Source organism: Nilaparvata lugens, chromosome X, assembly GCF_014356525.2.
Source record: "Nilaparvata lugens isolate BPH chromosome X, ASM1435652v1, whole genome shotgun sequence".
Taxonomy (NCBI): Eukaryota; Metazoa; Arthropoda; class Insecta; order Hemiptera; family Delphacidae; genus Nilaparvata; species Nilaparvata lugens.
The window spans coordinates 12,203,313-12,224,539 of NC_052518.1; the positions used below are offsets into that span (position 1 = coordinate 12,203,313).

The 21,227-nt window shown below is 32.6% G+C and overlaps 1 protein-coding gene across 15 annotated transcripts in view; it reads left to right on the forward strand.

Moving 5' to 3' along the window:
* Positions 1–21,227, forward strand: part of LOC111043351 (plasma membrane calcium-transporting ATPase 2) — a 406,771-nt gene that overhangs the window by 295,840 nt on the left and 89,704 nt on the right. For 14 of the 15 annotated variants that reach the window (XR_005573144.1, XM_039442413.1, XM_039442410.1 and 11 more), the window contains 3 exons: positions 9,540–9,675; positions 12,470–12,604; positions 17,386–17,421. Coding sequence is in view for 14 of the 15 variants with exons in the window: in XM_039442413.1 (XP_039298347.1) it covers positions 9,540–9,675; positions 12,470–12,604; positions 17,386–17,421 (307 nt within the window). In the remaining variant the exon portion in view is untranslated. The remainder of the gene's footprint in view (positions 1–9,539; positions 9,676–12,469; positions 12,605–17,385; positions 17,422–21,227) is intronic. The other variant, XM_039442421.1, reaches the window with a different exon arrangement.

Genomic DNA, 21,227 nt, shown 5'->3' on the forward strand with positions numbered 1-21,227 from the left:
TTGAATCAATTGTAAACTATTAAAGTTCAAACTATTATTTTTTCAAGATACTTTTGAAATGAGTTGAATCAATTGTAAACTATTAAAGTTCAAACTATTATTTTTTCAAGACACTTTTGAAATGAGTGAATCAATTGTAACTATTAAAGTTCAAACTATTATTTTTTCAAGATACTTTTGAAATGATTGAATCAATTGTAAACTATTAAAGTTCAAACTATTATTTTTTCAAGATAGTTTTGAAATGAGTTGAATCAATTGTAAACTATTAAAGTTCAAACTATTATTTTTTCAAGATACTTTTGAAATGAGTTGAATCAATTGTAAACTATTAAAGTTCAAACTATTATTTTTTCAAGACACTTTTGAAATGAGTTGAATCAATTGTAAACTATTAAAGTTCAAACTTTGAAGAAACTGTATAATTTTGAGACAAAAAATCAAACACACTAGAACTTATTAGTGTTTGTGCAATTGCATGCAATATAATATTTATTTTCAACCAAAATAATAATATTCTATTTAGTAGTGTTGCCTTATTAGTATTTCAATTTCATGAAGGCTTGAAAATGTTTCTAATTTCATAATTACTTGTACATTGTGTATATTTGAAATTGCAATAAGGAATATTTAAAGTACTCCGAAAACTTCTACTTGATTTTATATTATTTATAAGTTCTATAAAACCTATTCATTGTAGATTCGGTTCCAATTTGACAGTTGAATATTCTTTTTTTAGATTGAGTGCATTGCTTTCATATTTTTTTGTCAATTTTGGACATTCCACATCTTTCCTTCACAAATGGTTAGTTTCAAATAAATAAATAAATAAACAAATAAATATGATTTCATAGCCGTTAAATTCTTAGAACAATAGGCAAAGTCAAATATTGAATACAGTAAGACAAAAGCTAAAATCAAATTTTACAGCAACTGTACATACAAAATTACGTTACTGAGTCTTGAAAATAATACAGTACCTAAGTAAACTGTAAGTCAAATAAATATTACATGTGTGATGAGTGAATAAATGTATCATTACTCTAGACTGTGTATTCCAAATTAAGGTTTAAAGCAGTTTTAGGCGGATGCCTGTTGTTTTTACCTGTATTGTATCTATTGTCCATGAATAAATGAATACTAACTAGAGAGCTAACCTATGTGTTATATGTGATATTGAATGGGTGATATTGAAAGTATCTGTTAATTACAGTCATCTATTAGTCTATCAGTCTAATCTATTCAATTAGGTATCTAATACACTCACCCACTGATTGTAACATTGGTTGTAACATCTTCAGATCACGTTACATCGCCGCAAAAAATTCAGACTTAAAGATATATTTTGTCGGATTAGAGATTTATAAAAACATGCTAATTGAAGGTTATTTCATGCTTCAATACGAATCACTGAGCTTGTTTGTAGGTATCAAGTTCAAATAACCCTGTTATTGTTTTGCAGACAACTTGTGAGTAAAGAGTACATTGGGAATTGGAGTAGGAGGGAGGTTAGGTAAGCTGAATCAGGTTCGCGATGTTTTCAAGGAAAATTGACGGACTCTATTCCCTCTGATAAAAATAACAAATGATACAGATTCTCATTTTGTAGTATAAATGGTTATTTTATAATATGAAACTTGCCATTAAAATCGTCTTTAATGGAACAATTTAACAATATCACCCAAACGTTGTTGTTCAATGATTTCATTACTATAGTCTAGCCAATTCTAGTTTCAAGGCTACGTAAATTCAATATACAATCGAGGTCAAACATTAACCTAAAACTACAGAAAATCTACTCTAAATTAGTCAGACACTAATATCAACATTAAAATAAGCCGAATTTCGTTCGGCAGTGAAGGTTTGGTTGAAGTTTTGATAAGGATACAGTTTTCATAAAATTACTATTTTTTAACGTTAATTTATTGAGTCTCCTGTAATCTGAGGACCATGAGAATTTATTTCCTCGGATATACTGAACTCAGATAATGAAATACCTATAAATTCCACAAATGTCTAATATGATTTAAATCGAATATGATTTAAATTGATCTAAATGTCTAATTCCATAATGTCCTATTAGTATACGATATTTGGTTATGGAATGTTTAGAGTCTTATGTTGTTCCCAATTACAATCAGAATACATTTTATATTTACACATCTAGTATCTAGCCTAGTTTAAATTTATACTTGCTGGATTGATTCGAGAAAAATTACGTAACTTAGTTCTCAAAACTAAAACTCGCCACTGTAATAATCGAGATAAAAATGTACGCAATTATGCAAGGAATCACATGCAAATAATTAAAGTTACATACATTTGTTATCAAATTTCACTTACCTTGCTTATTAATCTTCTTACCTGATAACCTGGTGAGGATCATAATCTGCTATGAGGGTGTCTCCCCTCATAACAGATAAGAATGGCAAGGAAATCGATACCAGCTGAAAACCACATTCTAAAACCACTCGTAGACCGAATGAGTTCTAAAACATTGTTTTAATTCAACGCCAGTATCGATTTCCTTGCCCCAGGATACGAATAGTTGACAAATAAACTTTTCGCGAAATGATTACCTTGCAGAACGCTTGTCTCCGGACCGAGTGACCTTTGGCGTTCGCGTATTGATTTTTGAAATTCAGCTACAGCTCCCTCTTGCTTCAAAAAGTTGATTTAACATAGAGGATACTTCCGCTACGTTTATTGATCGAATGCAAATCAAATAAAATCTTTATTTGCCCCAAAAACATAATTACAATGACAAAAATGGTTATAATGGAAAAAGTAAAATACAATATAAAATGAAAAAGAAAAATACCATTAATAGGATAAATGCATAGAAGATGTGATTTCTTTGTATTCGAATACCTTTGTGATGAAATTCCTGAAGTTCGTTTCAAATACAATCTTACTTTCAATATATTACAGTATAAAAGCAATGTATTTGTAAATTATTCTTATTTAATACCAAAAATCATTTATTCAATTATTACTATTACTGGTGTTCTGCCCTAGGGCAGGTCTAAACATGATTCCTCCTTCTCCATTCCTCTCTGTCCTGTGCAATTCTCTTCATCTTGGAGTACTTTCCTTCCTCCCTGATATCATCCACCAACTTCACTCTTTTTCGTCCCAGCACCCTCCCTCCTTGCACAGTCCCTTCCATTGTCTCCACAAGTAGTCCGCCATGCCTCAGCAAGTGTCCCAGCCAGTTCAGCTTTCGTCTCCTTATCACTGCCATAATATTCCTTTCCTCTCCTACTCTACGCAGTACCTCCTCATTCCTTACTTTATCCATCCAGCTGATCCTCTCCATCCTCCTCCACACCCACATTTCAAAGGCCTCCAATCTCTTCTCTTCCTTTTCTCTTCTTCTCTTCGCTTTCTGAGAGTCCAGGTTTCCGCTCCATAGAGAGCCACGCTCCACACAAAACACTTAGTGGCCATCTTCTTCCGTAGTTCTATTTGCATTTTGCTACTCACCAATCTTCTTATATTTATTCAATAAATATCATTAAATTTTGTTTTATATAATTTAATTAATTGATTTATCAATTCATTTATTGTTCAAAATACGAATCATACAATGAACGTGATGTTTTAGTGAAATAAATATTCAATCAAATCTCGGATGGGAATAATGGAAAATGTTGGGAAATATTTTCATAAATCCGATAATATGTTACCTTTCAGAATTCACCAAAATTCAAATATATAGGCCACTGGAAAACAGTAGATCGTTTCCAAGAGATTAGTTAAAATATATGTAGGAATAGATTATCTGTGACAGAATAGATAATATATCAGGCTTCAAGCAATGTTAGATTACCGTTATAGCAGCTTGCTCAAAAACTTTTTCAAGATGAACAATTTATGCAAAATAGATGCACAGACAACATCTAGAAACTATGCGAAAATTTTGTAAACGTTCCACTATGTTTATATGTAATATAAACATAACGTGAACTAAACGTAAACTTTTCCACTAAAGTTACAACAACTAGAAATCTGTTTTTCCTAGGATGATACCCAAACGAGCTCTAGGCTTGTGCGTGGGTAATGAAACTGATGAGAGATGTGTGGATCCACCTAGTTATAGGTGGGTTGCGAACCACCAGGAAGAGACTTTTAAACTCAAAAATAAGTTTCCAATATCATGTGGTAATGGAGGAGCATGAATATAACGTTTCACTTATGTTTTTCCTTACTTTTAGATAATACTAGCAGGATACCCGTGCTCCGCAAGTGTCTATTTTAAAACGTGACAAACTGAGAACTTGACGTAATGAAATCTTGAAGAATTGAAAATAGGCCTATAACTATCGTCGGTTAATTAAAGCTCTATATGCAAAATTTCAAGTTAATCAGTTCAGACGTGATTATGCGTCAAACATAGTTTTCCTATCCCGTACGTGTATACGCCAGTTCTTTCCTTTATTATACGGTAGTATGGATTATACAAAAACCGATATATTAATAGTTGTAGCTTGAGTGGTAGAAGACACTTAACACAGTTCAGGATGAATCTTATTGTTACTTGATTATGTCACTAGAGGACATTTTGAGAATTGTACACGTTGAAGACACATTAACCTATTTTTTCATTTTTTGACATTTTTGAGTTATATATGCCTGGTTTCAAGACCACTTATTAAATCGAATATACCATTAAACCTATAGAAATCAATACAGTAAAACTCTAGGAACCGGGCATTCGTGAAAATGTTTTCATTAATCTATCTATATATTGTATAAAAGCGAAATGGCACTGATTCATTCACTCACTCACTCATTCACAATCAACAGAAATAAAAATCTACTGGATCAAATACGTTCAAATTTTGGCAGGTTTGTTCAGTTGGCCTTCTAGACAGGGGCGGCTCTTTTGGGACTCCAGGTACAGCCGGGCGTACCAAATTAGAAAATTGAAATAAAAAATAGTAAAAAATACTTAGAAAATAGTAATAAAATTGCTTCATTAAGGTATCTGTTGAATAGGAAAATATGAGCTGTTATTTTCGATTCCAAGATGGATTTTATCTGTTAATTGAGTGTGAATATAGTGTAGAACCAATATTTGATAAAAAAATTGTTTATTAGCATCAATATAAATGCTTGCAGTGTTGAGTTATTTTGAAAGTTGACTACGCATAGTATAATATGCCAGGTACAGCTCAATTCCAAAATCGACTTGCAGGCAGCACCTACTGCTCGGTTGCCATGACAACGGCTTTCACGCTACGTAGCTTCAGTGCGACTAGAAATGATGAGTCACAGGCAAGGTACTGCCCGATTCTTGAAGAGGGGATCTTGGCTGCCCTGGGTCTAAGCATGTGTTGAGCTAGTAGAGTGGTTACAACTAGCGAGCTCCCCAACACACATACGGTACTCTATTTTTTCTCTGCTTCTACAGTCCCCACTCCATGCTTGCGTCCACGCTTCACTTCTTAGTTGAGGTTATGTTACGATTGTTTTGAAAACGCGCGTGAATTCTTTTACGGTTTGGAAGTGATACGGTAAATAATTATTGTGATTTAAAGTGAGTTAGTAGTAAATATGCTTTAATGATCAACGTAATCATGGAACCTAAACATGACTTAGTGCTATCACTGATAGAAACTCCTTTCTGCAAGTGGAAAGAAGAGGACAAGAAAGATTTGTTAGCCTCCAAAAGACCACAACCAATTCTTGTGGCACAAAAATCGGCTGATGAAAGTGGTTCTCACCGAAGAAATTTTCAATTAATTTGGTATAAGTGTAACTCGTGGTTATGTGGGAGCTCATACCTAAATAAACTTTTTTGTTGGGACTGTCTGCTTGTTGGAGTGAAGCAAGGAACATGGAATTTTCGGGCTTCGATAATTTAACAAGTGCTAAGCAATCATTCCAGAAGCATGAAGGTTCTACAGAACATATCAAGAATGCTATTGGTTTGAAAAATCTTAGAAAAAATATGAACACAATTTCGAATGCATTGAATGAAAATTATCGTCTATTCATTTCTAGATTCAATGAAAATGTTAGACTGAACAGGATAGTGATGAAGTTACCGATTGATGTTGTTCTTTTTCTATCAAAACAGGAACTAGCATTTCGAGGCCACGACGAATCAAGTGAGTCCATAAATAAAGGCAATTTCAAAGAACTTTTAAATTTATCACTCCAAACAAGTCCATTTGAAACAAGACAACATTATGAGAAAATAAAAAATGTATTCAGTGGTGATTCAAAGACCATCCAAAATGAACTGTTATCCATTATTTCTGATCATCTACGAGATACTGTTGAAAATGAAATCATGAAGTGTGATTTTTTTCTGTTCAAGTGGATGACACCACAGACATCACACAAACATCGCAGTGTTCCGTTATACTGAGATTTGTATCAAAAAAAGGTAAAGTGACTGAGAGATTTTTAGGATTTTTTATGTTAGTTCAGACAGAACAGCTAATGCTTTATTTACACTACTGGACTCTACAATAAGGAAGTTTTCATACCCACAAAAACTAATAGCACAATGCTATGATGGTGCAAGTGTTATGTCTGGACATTTACGTGGACTTCAGGCGAAAGTTAAGGAATCTGCACCTCATGCAATTTTTATACACTGCCTTGCACATAGGTTGAATCTAGTTTTAAAACAGAGTATCAGCTGCGTCAAAGAATGTAGAGTATTTTTTTCCACAATATGTTCTGTGCCATCATTTTTTCATATGTCAGCTAAAAGAACGTACATTGCTGACTCAGTCATCATGAAACGCATACCATCGGGTATTGACACAAGATGGACATCACATGGCAAAGTGTTAAAAGTTGTTGTCGAAAACTGGGATGGGTTCAAAGAAATCTTCCAAAACATTATAGATGACCCAACATGTGACATTTTAGCTATTCAGCAGGCAAGGAGGCTATTGAAAGACTCCAATTCTTCCATTTTCACATTCCTGTCACACTTTTTCAATGACATTTTCCATGTCTGTGATATTTTATTCAAAGTGTTACAGAAAAAGAACTTGGACATTAATTTTTGTGCGAAACAAGTGGATTCAACAAAGAAAATCATGAGTGAAAAAATAAATGAAACCAGCTTTGAATGTTACTTTGAGCTAGCTGAAAAAAATCAGAAGTGAATCTGAAGAGAGTTGTGAGCTCAAAAGAAGAGTACAAACAGAAGTTGAAATTGCTATATTTTGAAATAATGGATCATATATCAATGGAAATCAATACTCGATACCAAGACATTGACAAAATCAACTTTCTTTGTCTGACTGATGCATCCAACTTCCAGAAGTTTGCTCAGGATTTCCCTCAGCAAGCTCTGGATAATTTGAAAAATACATATGGATCATTTTTCGATACCAACAGGCTGAAAAATGAACTTCTGTTCATCTATTCTGATGAAAACTATAGAGAAATCAGCCTAGAAAAATTGACACAGACATTTATTGAGAATGACACAAGAGAGGTTTTCAAAGAGGCATATAAACTTTTCTCACTAATTTTGACGATCCCATCAACCAGTTGTTCAGTGGAGCGATCATTCTCTTGCATGAAGAGAGTAAAAACCTATTTACGGAATTCCACACCAAGACCGTCTAAATGATCTAGCAGTCATTTCAATAGAGAAAGAACTTCTAAAAGAGCTTATGGACACCACACCATTCCATGAGGACATTATTGATAAGTTTGCTGCCATCAAAAACAGGAAACTGAATTTGGTCTACAAGAAATAACATAGATGGTGAGTTTTGATGACATTATATTTGGGCTGTACTAAGCATTTTACCCTGGAGCCGCCACTGCTTCTAGAAGCACACTAAGAACGGATTTAAAAAAATCCAAAGATACGCTTAAAATCTCCAATTTCCCAGCGTGTTTCTGGCAAAATTAGCAGTTTTCCGCTTATCTTTCTGTCTTTTCCCATCTCTTTCAAAAACTAATCTAATCAAAAAAATCGAATCAACAAATTTTCAAATTTAGTAAACAGGTTCATCTGAGGTTTTCAAATGTTGTATTGGGAGGGCTTTAACTCTTCACTACAAGAAAGATTTCAGTTTCATTTTCGACCGAAAATCAAGTGACGAAGCAGTGTGTGATTTCATAAACTTTACCTTTGGACAACATATCCGTTCTTTCAAAATGTTTGGAGAGAAATAGTACAGGCTCAGCCTAGTTTTTCCTCCAATGTCATAACTATATTATGATTATAGTGTTTTGTACAATGAATGAATACATAATTCAAATAGAACTGGGTGATTGAATCGAGCCTGAAAGTCTCTTTTGACGGAAGGAAGCAAGCTCAAATTAAAAATGCGGGCCTATAGTATTCATAATATTGTTGTAACCAGTGCTTAGTTTGTAAAATTGGAGGTTTCGGTACAGAGGAGGAACCAAGGGGTCTGGGGGGCTCGCCCCTCAGCCAAACTTCCGTGTTTCCGGGAAAATCGTAATTAAATTATGTAAATGCTATTCTTTAAAGAGGTAGGGTGGCTAGGGCTGATGGAGCGCAGAAGGCATTTCCTTCTGGTCTTAACTTACAAGCTTATTGTAAGAAATGATGGTCCTGGTATCTTCGAGACTCCTTCACACTCCTCGTTGACATTCAACCCAATTGGTCTAATCAACTCACACTCCAAATACCACTTCATCGAACTGCTATTTTCAACTCATTTTTCCTCACATCCGCTTGCCGAGTATGGAACTTCCCTGCCCCACCATCTAATCCAATCCAGTTCATTGGCTTGCTTCAAGAAGAATCTGTTCTAATAGCTATTTGATGGTGGCTAAGCTATTGTCGTGTATGTTCTAATCCAACCTACCATCTAATCCAATCCAATTCATTGGCTTGCTTCAAGAAGAATCTGTTCTAATAGCCATTTGATGGTGGCTAAGCTATTGTCGGTATGTTCTAATGTAAATTTCATTTCTTTGCGTTCCATTCATTATTATTCAGCTAAATATTCTCATTCTTATTTATATCTTTTTTTTTATTCAATCCTTAGCCTCTTTATTTTATCCAGCTCATTTAACTAACTAATTTGGCCGAGGTGCTGCCGGTCTAGAATAGCAGTCCTAGCGTCCCAATAACCCAAGGTGCTAGAGTGGTAGAACCCCACCGAAAAACCGGGTTCCTTAAATCCATAATCCTCTATATTCTACATTCTTACCCCTCACCTCGCCTTATCCTCCCACATGCACCTTTCATATTTTCCACTTCTCTCCAAACTCTGCCCATTTAATTCATTTCATGAATACCATCATCCCATCATTTGTATGAATTTCTACGAATGTTTTTAATTATGTATGATTATTGTATTTAATTAATTTAGAAGTGTTATTTTTGTTTGTATGTTATTATTAGTGTTTGCCATAGGTTTTGTCAGATCTGGCAATGTAAGATGTATTTAATAAATATCAAATCAAATTTTACCCTCTCCCTTTCAGAGGTACCAGTACGGCGTACCTTCAAAAATGAAGCCCTGGTTGTAACTTATCCAAATTGATATAACTAATGAATATGTTGTTATTTGTTTCAGATCAAGTACGGTGATCTATTACCAGCTGACGGTATTCTAATACAAAGCAATGATTTGAAAATAGATGAATCCTCGTTGACTGGAGAATCTGATCATGTCAAAAAAGGAGAAAGTTTTGACCCTATGGTGTTGTCAGGTAAGGGTTTTGAAATGCAGTTAAAATTTTACTTTTCTTGGCTCTTTGAAACATGCGAAAATATATCAAAATACTATTTATTAGAAATTGAATAATGATGAATCCGTAGCTTTTATTGAATCAGCATTCTCAGAATAATAGAATTGAACTTCATGTGAAATTTTCCTATAATACAATCAAACTGATAGGAAGTTTGTGTATGCATTGGTTATATAATATCTCATATTTTGTGGGAGATTATTACAATCATTATAGTTAAAAGCTTTATTCATCACTATAGTAGAGTAGGAACAGTTTAAAAACTAGTGAAAGGTTAAGAATAAAGAACAAAAGCTTCTTGAAAAGAATAGCAGATAGTTAATTTTGTACTTTTTATAGGAAATAGAGCTTGAAGAGCTTAAATAGGTGACAAACTTAACGATTATCAGTTACAGTTTCTTATCAGTTTGGTTGATTTATTGGCAAATAATTTATTCATAGATTTCAAAAATTTATAAGTGAATATATTGATTATTTCATGATAAATATCTTCCCTTGTATTGAAAACACAAAATGGTAGATCATAGTAGAAGGAAATTTCCTTTTTTTTTAAATCAATGATTATGCTTGTTGAAATAAGTCAATTTTTCTGACGCATCTCCGCATAATATGTCATGTGACTGGTTTGCTATAGATGATTCAGTCACAAGAATAAGGGAGCAAATCTTTGGTAAAAGCTGATCAAATATCAATGGCAATATTCCTGTAAATTAAAAAAAACTATTGAGTATCCCTATTAAAATGAATCAAAACTATGATAAAACCAAACTAATCAAATCTAACATGAATCAAATTGTATAACTGTGTGATGTCGCCCTAAAGTCAGCTATCGTCCCTGCAAACCTTAGTTTGCAGCACGGAGCTTTATGGCCAATGCTATTTCAATAGAACAATAGATTCTATCTAAAAGTCCTACGCTCTCGTTTATGCTCTTTCTCTAACACAATTATTCCACAGGCTCTGGATTCTGTGAAATAATTGTGTTAGAGAAATAGCACAGGCAGCGCTCTGTATGTGAGTATGCCTTCAGAAACATTTGACAGCGGCCAAACTTTACCACGTAGAATCAATTGACTTTTGGTACACCTGAACAGGTTACGCTAGGAAGACTACGCTCCATAAGACTAATGCTGGCTGCCCTGCAAAACAGATTACTACAGGTAACAGAGCGCACTCGCAGTAATCAACGCCCCTTGACCCCCGGTGCTATCGAACCCCCGTGTGATGACGCGCTAACATATTTGGTAGGGATGGGTATCGATACATCGATGTTTAAAAACATCGAGGTTTCAACATCAAACATCGATGTTTACTGTTCGATGTTTTCACTTATCGATGGTTTTACCTAGACATCGGTCATCCGATGTTTTTCCGGCTAATGGCGGCTAATTTAAAAAGCTGTGATACAACAATCTGAATTTCAAAACAACAGAGATTAAGTTATTTGGTAGGTATTCTATTCCAATTTCTTTTAAAAATAATAGGAAAATATAAATCCCATTTAAAAATAAGTAATTTCAATGGATTAATTCTGAAATAACTTTTCAATATTATTTATACCGGTATGAGTAGGTCTAACCTATACGTGTAGGCTAACTGAAGTATGGATGAAGTCTAGGATGGTTAGTTATCAACTTTTAAAATGTCATTTCAGGTATTTTAATTTGTGTTGCTCATGCGGTAATGTTTAAAAATCATTTCATTGTTTCAAAAATATATTTTAAATCAATTATACGACTTGTGTACTCAAGTATTCTGATAGAATGAAGAAAAAAAATGGCGGCTGAGAATTTTTTGTTCACTTTTGTACACTATGTACAATCACTGTCAAAAGTAAATATTAAATATTCTGGCAACTAGACAACATTGCAAAGCGAGAGATAGTGCTATCTGTTTTGTTGTATGTTAGAAAATGACAGCAACAGTATTGTCAATCATACACTGCCATTATAATGTGGACCTCACTATAGATGCTAGAATAGTGACAAAATATAATCAGCATCTTTGTCATGTTTAGTGTAGTATTCTGTTTATTGTTTTTCTTGCATATAGATCACTCTTGTGCAAGATTTCGCATAAGTTTTGACTTCCTGCAGATTGTTATTTTTATTTTTCAATCAGGCTCTCTGTATTTTTATGTGAGACTGTTGGATACTCTTGAAGATTTACAAAATTTCTGTGGACCGTGTCAAGGTTAGATACTCATTTAGAATTGAATAAGAGGTAAGATTCTTCGTTTCTTAGGAAGAAAGAATTGAGTAACAGCTGTGTACACTCAGTGGCAAAATGGAGAGACTTGGCAACGTTTTTCTCCTATCTTTCTCCACTGCCATTATAACGTGGACCTCACTATAGTCCGAAACAGATTTGAAAACAGATGCTGTGTCGCGAAGAGACTGCACTCCAGTCTTTAGTCTTTCAAAAAAAAAAAAAAAACGTTCATCGACTGGAGTCACAGTCTCTTATTGACGTGAGTCGCGTAAGTATGAGTAGTGCCTTGAGGTGCGTACAGGTATACGCGCCTCCAACACTCCCCGCGCACGCTCCGCACTCGCTCCAATCATGAGCGTTACGGGAGATGTTAGCTCTTCTCGCGTTCCACTCTTGCTCCCCGGTCGATCATCAATCGATCTGCCCGAGTAACGTTCGATTGCGGAGCAGAGCGAAAGTCTGTACGCACCTTTAGAGTTGTTTATGACTGAACCATCTATGTCTGTACGTGATGACGCACTAACATGTTAGAGTTGTTTCACAGGTACACATGTTATGGAAGGAAGCGGGAAGATGCTTGTCACGGCCGTCGGAGTCAATTCACAGGCAGGAATCATCTTCACACTGCTGGGAGCAGCCGTCGATGAGCACGAAGCTGAAATAAAACAGAAGAGGAAAGGTGAGTTCCGCATTTGATGCAATCAGCTACTCACAATTTCACCATTTCTCATGAGAAGAATTAAGGTATGTTGCATATCAGATTGGATTGACAGAATTGGACAACTGCATACATAGATTTGTATAAATACATAATGCATTATGTATTCTTTATTTCGTATCATTGAGAAATTGATATGAACTGCAATCAAGACAGCAGTTTCATAGAGAGAAACTTAATTATTTTTCTTTACACCACTGCACTGTGGTACCTGTGGTTTTCATACCACATACATAAATTATTATTTCTTCATAAAATATCGAGGTTATATTTCCTATAATTTATACCACAATCTACTGATATTTCCTATTGAGATATTTGAAATTGAAATATCGAGGTAATATCTCCCATACCCCAAACCACAATCAATGGATTTTCCTCTCTCACAAATTTTAAAGATTGCTTATTAACTTGACCTTTCTTTCCCAAGAGATCTGTTAAAATATCACCCTCGAATACCACTCAACAAGCAGAATTCCTAGTTGAATTTTAACCTTCCTATAGAATTTGAGATTGCTCGATTTTACTCGATAACTTTTGGCATGTTTATTATTAATTCTCGTTTCTAAACATTTTTACCCTTAAAACTAAATCAACTTTATCATTTGTATCTCTATTCAAATAAATGATGAATTTTGTTTGTTGGAGATAGCTCTATTCTCTCATCACAAATTCAATTGATAGATGCATCACACAAGTATATTTTGATGAGTGCAATATATTTCTATGAACGTTTTAGAAATTTTCAAATGTAAAACTCTGTTCAAATGAATATTTCACTTCAATCCCTTTACCCTGTCGTTTGAAATCATCCTCTTGAGCAGTTCACTGCTTTGTAAAATCAAACTTATTAAAACTGTCTTAATGGTATTGAATCGATGATAAAGTTCAATCACCCCTGCATGTTTTAGACTTATTTACTTAGGCCCGCACAAAGCTGTTAGTGGCATTTAACAACAGACAATAGTTGAAACATATGGAATGAGTGTACCTTATTTGATTGCAGTATTATGCATTTGTTGAAACATGTTCTGATTTTAATATTTCAATCTATTATTATGTTTCTAGTTTTAATGTAAAATAATAGAGGCTACGACAAGTAGATAGTAGTAGGTCATTCTGGCTTGAACACTCAACTTGCTTCCAGCAAAATATAATCTTAGCCAGCTGAGAAAATAAAAAAGTGCATCGTATAAATCAAAATGGAAATGTTATGTAAACAATCTGATACCAACTAGGTATATATTTTTAATTTTCGACACATATTTCTCATCTTGGAGCTGATTTATTGATGTTGTGCATTGAAGAGTTCAGATACTAATTCAATTACATGAATTAGAATTTGAAATATATTTTTGTTCTCATCAGCTACTTAGTTTTCTAGTATTACATTGGATAATCAATTCAGGCCTCTGTAAAATCATTTCTAACTGGTCACCCCAAAAATAATCTTTTAAAATGGCTCTTCATTTCTAATTTGTTCATCTAGTTCCATATGTGTCTTGTCGTACTAATTTTTATAAACATTTCGTGCAGTATATTCAGAAGGTTTTCTAGTATTAATGCATACTGATGTGGTCAATTCATCATATCATGAAAAATTTCCAGATATCCCTTAAGAGAAAAACCAATAATCTATTTCTCTATTGTCGATATTTGTTCAACTCAGAATGTCATGAACAGCATTTCCCTTCATTAAATAAATGTTATGAAATGTTTGTTGTATTCTTGCTCATCTAATTCAAGAAATGTCTAGAGCTATTGTAAATTATTAATATTTTTTATGAAACCGCAGATTCTAGTCACTTTTTGATGTATTTTTGTTTCTCAATTCATATTCTACGGTACGATTAGGCATTAAATTCCAGCATATAAATTATTTTAAAATCTATTGCTTGAAAAATCATATATTCATTCTTAAATGAGACATGTATTATCTTGGTTGACGAATACTGTAACAATTTACAAAAAAATACTATTGTAGTTGATAAATATATTTGGAAAAAATTATGTTTGTTGATAAATATAATATTTCCAAAATGAAATTTATTATTATTAGGCAGCTAAGTTCCAAATTTTCTACGTTGATCTCGAATGAAGTACCAAAGGGTTTAATACCCTTTACTAGAAAGAACTTACTTGAAAAACTCCCATTTGAAAATGTATGAACAGTACTGAATTTCTTTCTAATTTAACAGAATAGATGTCAATTACATTAGTCTAATAGCATATGCAAACAAATTTTCATCTGATTTTCTTTTTTCAATCCTATTTTTAAACGTTTTGATTGTCAGTTCAAAGGGAATGCAGAACTATTTGATTGAACAACATTCAATCTTTTTTCCGAGTTATTGATGTGATTTTCTATGTGTTTTTCTAAGTGTTTAATGTTTACACATTTCATCTACTTGGACGGTGTTGCCTGTATGTGTTTTCATGTCAGAATTCATTTAGAATAATGTCCTGAATAGGATAAAACCATCAATTGCTGATGAAACAACGTATATTCGTTTCCATCATTGCTTTATAATTTCAAATTAATTTGTGATTGAAGTTGTCTGTTGTCCTTGTTCAGAAGCAATTACTGTCTGTGGAATTTGTGCATACTTATTCTGTCTGTATTCGTATTTCATTCTGAGAACTGTGTTAATGAGTGTTCAGCTTAATTTTTTTCCTTATGCATGTTTCAAAACTGTGCTTCAAAACCATGCAATCAGATAATCATTGAACACCTTCACTCATACAATACTCGTCATCCTTCCTCGTCCAAGCAAATAATTACATCCATTGTATTAATATAACATCACAAAAACCTAACAAACTTAACTTGTGAAATTCATCATCAAAGTTAATGGAAACATCTTTCCATTGCTTAAAAATCTAACTAATATTCACAGTAGTAGTTTAAAAATAGTTAAAATTTATCCATTTGATTACAATAATCTTGTACACATCACAAGCTAACAAAAATTATTTATTAAATATAAATAAATATAAAATATAATAATAATAATAAAATTATTGTATTTTCTTATCGTTAAAATGATTGACCATCGTTTTCATTAGACATTGATCTGTAAAGTGAAAGGTTTTCTCGTTAACCTTATTTTCGTTAGGCCCCAACTATACGAGTGGTTTTTGCGCCGAATTAATTTAGCTCCTATAGTTTACCCCATAAGAGACAATGAATCTGGCTAACGTGCTAATAAAATTCAGCGCGTTTGAGACGCTCGTATAGTTTGGGCCTTATTCTTATAGTTTCAACATTACATAAATATTATTGTGATGCAATAAATAGAAGACGTGCTTCAGGATCCGATTTGGCTCTAATGTAGTGCACATGTTACTCGAGCCAAATAATGAACAAAAGACGAACGTATGAAGGTTAGATGACAAAAATGATTATCATTATAATTTGAAGCTCTGATTCAACTATGAATCAGATTGAACTACAATTTCGGTCAAACTTCAACTGAATCAATATCCATACCCCAATGATTATTCCATAACACATAAAGAATTAGAATATTGAAGTTTCTGTTATATAAATTATTCTAATTTATTGAATTTTAATGATGATAAGATTCAAGTTTGTTTGAATTCAGATAGTATCATAACGGCTGTTATCTTAATACAATTTTCATTTGAGAAGTGAGTTTATAACCAATCATGGAGATAATAAAATGACGTTTTAATATTATGATTGTATAACCATTTTATAATATGAATTAATCAATTTTTTATACTGGTTTTAAACTTTTATGTTGAAGTAATTGATTTATTTTATCCAATTAAAAACGTATACTTCTTGTTTCTTCTAACCTTGTTCATTTGTCATGAAAATTTAATTCAATATTTTATAATTTCAATAATTCCTTTTAACCATCTCAACAGCCAAAAAATAGTAATTATGAGTTTCTGGAATTGGCCTATCTTTAAATTTCCTAGTAACATAAAATAATAATATTTCGATCATCTTCTCCATCTTTAATTCATCTTCAGTAATTACATAATAACTAATAATTAATTAAAAATTCAATTTTATCATTCTCATACATTTCAAATCATTCACGTTTTATTCCATTTCTTCACACTTATGTGTCAACTTTTTAAACTGAGTTATTGAAATTGAGAATACAATTGATATTCTCAAGTTTGATTATTCATAAATATGTGCCATTTGTTTGTAAATATTTGAAAATGGCTTTTAGAATGTTGATTTTTTTCCAAACAAAAGTTGGAATGGCATTGTTCCTACTTTTGGTGAATGATATAAATATTTTACATTTGTAGTGAACAATATAAATGTATTTGCTTATAAATATTTTATACAACTCTGAGTTATTGTGGGAATAGTAGTGTTACTTGCTTATGAGACAGCGCGATCTGTATGCAGATGTTATTAATTGCTCCTAAATCGATAGAAGCAACTTTCCCGCTTTATTTCGGATGTTACTTTTCATTTTCATAAACGGTAGTTGCCACTGCTTTTTTCAAATACCGATGGATCACACCAGAATTCAATAGTTATTTTTCATTTTTTCTATATTTGTATTTCAGTGGCTCGATGGAAAATACTATGTATTTATTTTTGGCTAGTTGTTATTATTTTGTATTACATCTAGCACTACCCTGTGCCGGCTTGATTTCATTTCCACATAATACAATTTGGAGGTGTGTTTTCTGTATGTTTTTACTAATGCGTTTCCTTTTGCATGCGACCCCATCTCCAATCTCCACAGAAGCTAAAAAGCAGCGCAAGAAGAACAGTTCTACAGGTGACTTTTGTTTTTTATTATTTATTTTCATTTTTAGTTCATTTCATTTCCATTTTAAATCTACGGTTAACTGGAGGACTCTGCTCTGCTTATTTGAATGTGTAGAAATGGTTCATAGATAAATAGATGAATAGATAGATGAAAAGGCATGTAGACAGCACGTTTAATTGAAAATGTGACCACTAGACAAAACATTCTAGTTGAATTTTTATATTTTTCCTGTGTATCTTTTTTATTTTTTCAACTTCAGGGAAACATCGGAAAAAAGTTTCTATAATGTAAATACTGGGCTGTGGTAAGAATCGAAACACCTCAGAATCGCACTATAGCCCTGGGTGGGTCTTGGCTTCCTCCTTCACACGCCTCCACCCGTTCCGGTCATTCGCCATCCTTCTTCATCCACGATTCCCCATCCTATCCAGATCACCCTCCACATCCGGCAGCCACCTTCTCCTGGGTCTCCATCTTCTTACGCTGAAAATTTCACCCTCAAGCAATTTCCTGTTCTGCTCCAGACGTGTCCCAGACAGCTGATTCTCCGTGACTTGAAGCGAACTATATCATGGTTTTGGAGGATTATTTTTCTCTCTGTTACTTCTTATCCTCAATGTTTCTTCCAGCCGCACTGGACCAAAAATTCATCGGATGATTTTTCGTTCAAAGACTTCAAGATATATCTACTACAGTTGATGTCCATGCTTCACTGTCATATGTATCATCATATACTTTGTAATAATCTTTCTTCAGTGATACTTTCTTCGTTCGGTTGATTTGTGCTCTTCTTCTTACTCTTCTTTCTTCAATGTTCTTTATCTTCATCTCTCTTGTTTAAATATTCTGGTATGTAGCTCTTCTTATCTTAGCCTGTCCTATCTGTACCGTTCGTGACAAACACTCCAATTATTTGTTTCAATTCAAAAAAAATCAACAACTGAATCTCTGGAGAGGTTTCCCTACATTATTTCCAATCACACATGACCTATAAGTTATGTATCTATTAATTTTCGCAATTTTTAAATTCATGTGACAAGGTTTCCCAATTATTCAACATTTAACATTTTCAACAACATTATTCCTAGAAAGGTTTCCCTGTATATTTTTTAGCTCTCATTTCCAGTAAATTCGTAATTCATTTTACTCTTAGATTGAAATTCATATTTTTTCAAATGAATATGCTTATTTGCATATTTTTTATCTCTCATTGCCAATAAATTCGGAATTCATTTTACTCAAAAGTGCGTACCGATATACGCGCCGCGAACATGAGCAATTCACTTTTAATCAGCTGATTATATCTGTATTTTTACAGAAACGGTAAGATACAGATATAAAAAGCTTGGCATCAGCTGATTAAAAGTGAATTGCTAATGTTCGCGGTGTGTAAATCTGTACGCAACTTTAGATTTGTACAATACATAGAATTACAAATGAATAATTATTAGATTATCATTCATTCATAAGATTAATGATAATTTCCTTCTTCGAAGATTCCCTTCCATTTAACAATAAATATCATCTAAATTCCAGACTATGTACTTGAACAAGTTTAGACCCTATAATAAAAAATGAAAAACCTATTACTGTTAGTTTTAAAATTAAATCTGAGCAAAGTGAATTTTTAAGCCTCGAGTTTCTTTATTATTTGGTTTATTTCATTGTAATACACAAACTTATTTGTTACATGAATTAAAGTTACTTTGAATAAAAAAGGATAGTCTAGAGGATGATTATAATAGAAACATTTCTATTTTCTATGCTTTGAATAATTATGCAATTTTGTACCCATTCATAGCATAACAGAAGTTTAAATCATTTTGATACAGGTTCAGTCAATGGATGAATTGAAACAATTCAGATTTATTGGAGATCTAACAAGTTAGTCTAGTTACACACACGTCGATTTTCGAACGTACGTTTTTTTGCCAACCTTATCAATTCTATTAGATTAAACATAATTTGTCAAACAGATGATGTGCTCAACTGTTCCGTTTGATCTGGTAGATTTCATGAGGACGGCAAAAAACATTTGGTTATAAACATTTTCAGTTTTAAGAACATCCAAAAACCGATGCGTATGTAACTGGTTTTATTTTTTATTGATTAATAAATTACAATCAAATATTTAAATTCTGGTAAAAGACGAGTCTATTATATTGGATTTAACTGGATAAATATCACTCTCAATATTCCAAAAACAACTCATATTCATATGATAAGTTTTTGATCACAGTACAATCACATAGATACAACCACCTCGTCTTTCGGAGGAGACGATATCCCGTCGGTCCCGTCTACCTAAAAACGTAGTCGTCATCTCACCGTCGAATCCCTCTCTCACTCATTACCCACGCACAAGCCTTGGAGCTTATGTGGGTATCACCCTCAGTATTTTTTCTCAAACATATTGTATGTGAAAACCCTATTACTATTTGTTGTATGGATTACTGAAATTATTGAAGCATTACTTATAGATGTAAGTCAATGGCTTCCTTATCATGTCGAGTAATCTATCTCTTTTTATTTCTAAGTGTTATAATTAGCCGATTGCTAACATGTCATAAGCTATTGTACTTGATGTGTTTTCATTAATTTTATTACTATAGATGTTTATGAATGTAGTGTTTTTTAAATGGTCTGATCGATGTATCATCTCAACTCATCTTCACAACATGATGAGGTCTTTAGAGCATCACTAAAGGTTCAAGTGAAAAAATAAATCTTGGGGAAACATAATTCCCCAGATTGAACATTTCTCTTCAATACCCTATCCATGTATTCATTATTTTTTCTAAAAAAGAAATAGATGGAAGGTTCGTTTTTCAAATGAATATGACTTTCCTATAGTTATCTTCACATTTGATCTCATGAAAGGGAAACTTATTCTATTGAACGTGAAATTTGAACTAGTTGAGCTCTAGATTCCTCATCTCCATAAATATTCAGTGTATTCATTTTATTCTTTTTACCTTTGAGAATGCAAGCATTTTATCTGCACTAGTAGATGTGAAGTCTAATCATAAGTCCTGCATTTTCTTTAAAAAAAATTAATAATGTTGTTTAGAAATGAATGAAAACTAAAAACAATTCTAACAACAGATTTGAGTTTAATTGGTTAATTTTTTAGTATCAATTAATACATTAATATCCCAATTTAAAAATACATAAAACTGAATTGAATTTTGAAATGCTATTTCATTCAATACACTCAATTTATATTAGTTTATTTATCTAAACAACCAATTCATAAAATTCTCTATTGTTAAGTCAAATCCCTTGTCAAATACTTAAAAATTATTGTTTTGCCTACACAAAAATTATACTAAGAAAATTTTATTTTCTAGGATAGAACGACTTACATCTTATTCAGTTCGAACACATTAATTCTTCTACTAGCTAAAAGGAAGATATGTTGAGTATGACATGTTGTTATATTAGGACTTACGAGTACATTTTATGTGCATATTTGTTCATATCGATCTTGATCTTATTCAAAAAAGGTCAATATTTTTAATATAATGAAATCAAGCTAGTGAATAACTAGTACCAAACTATGCTACTCGAATCGAATTTTGGTAGTAGAAAATAAAAATTAAAACATTTTTGTATTGTAAATACAAATGTATGTAATGAAATGCAGTAATACAAAAATGTATTACTACAAAACAAAATACCCAAACTATATTACTGATTGATCATGAGTTGAGTGGGAGAATAAATTCATATTTTTAGTGTAAAATTGTTCAAGTACTCCCATACTCAGATCCAGTTTATTTGAAAATGTTTAGTCTTATCAACTTTTCAATATC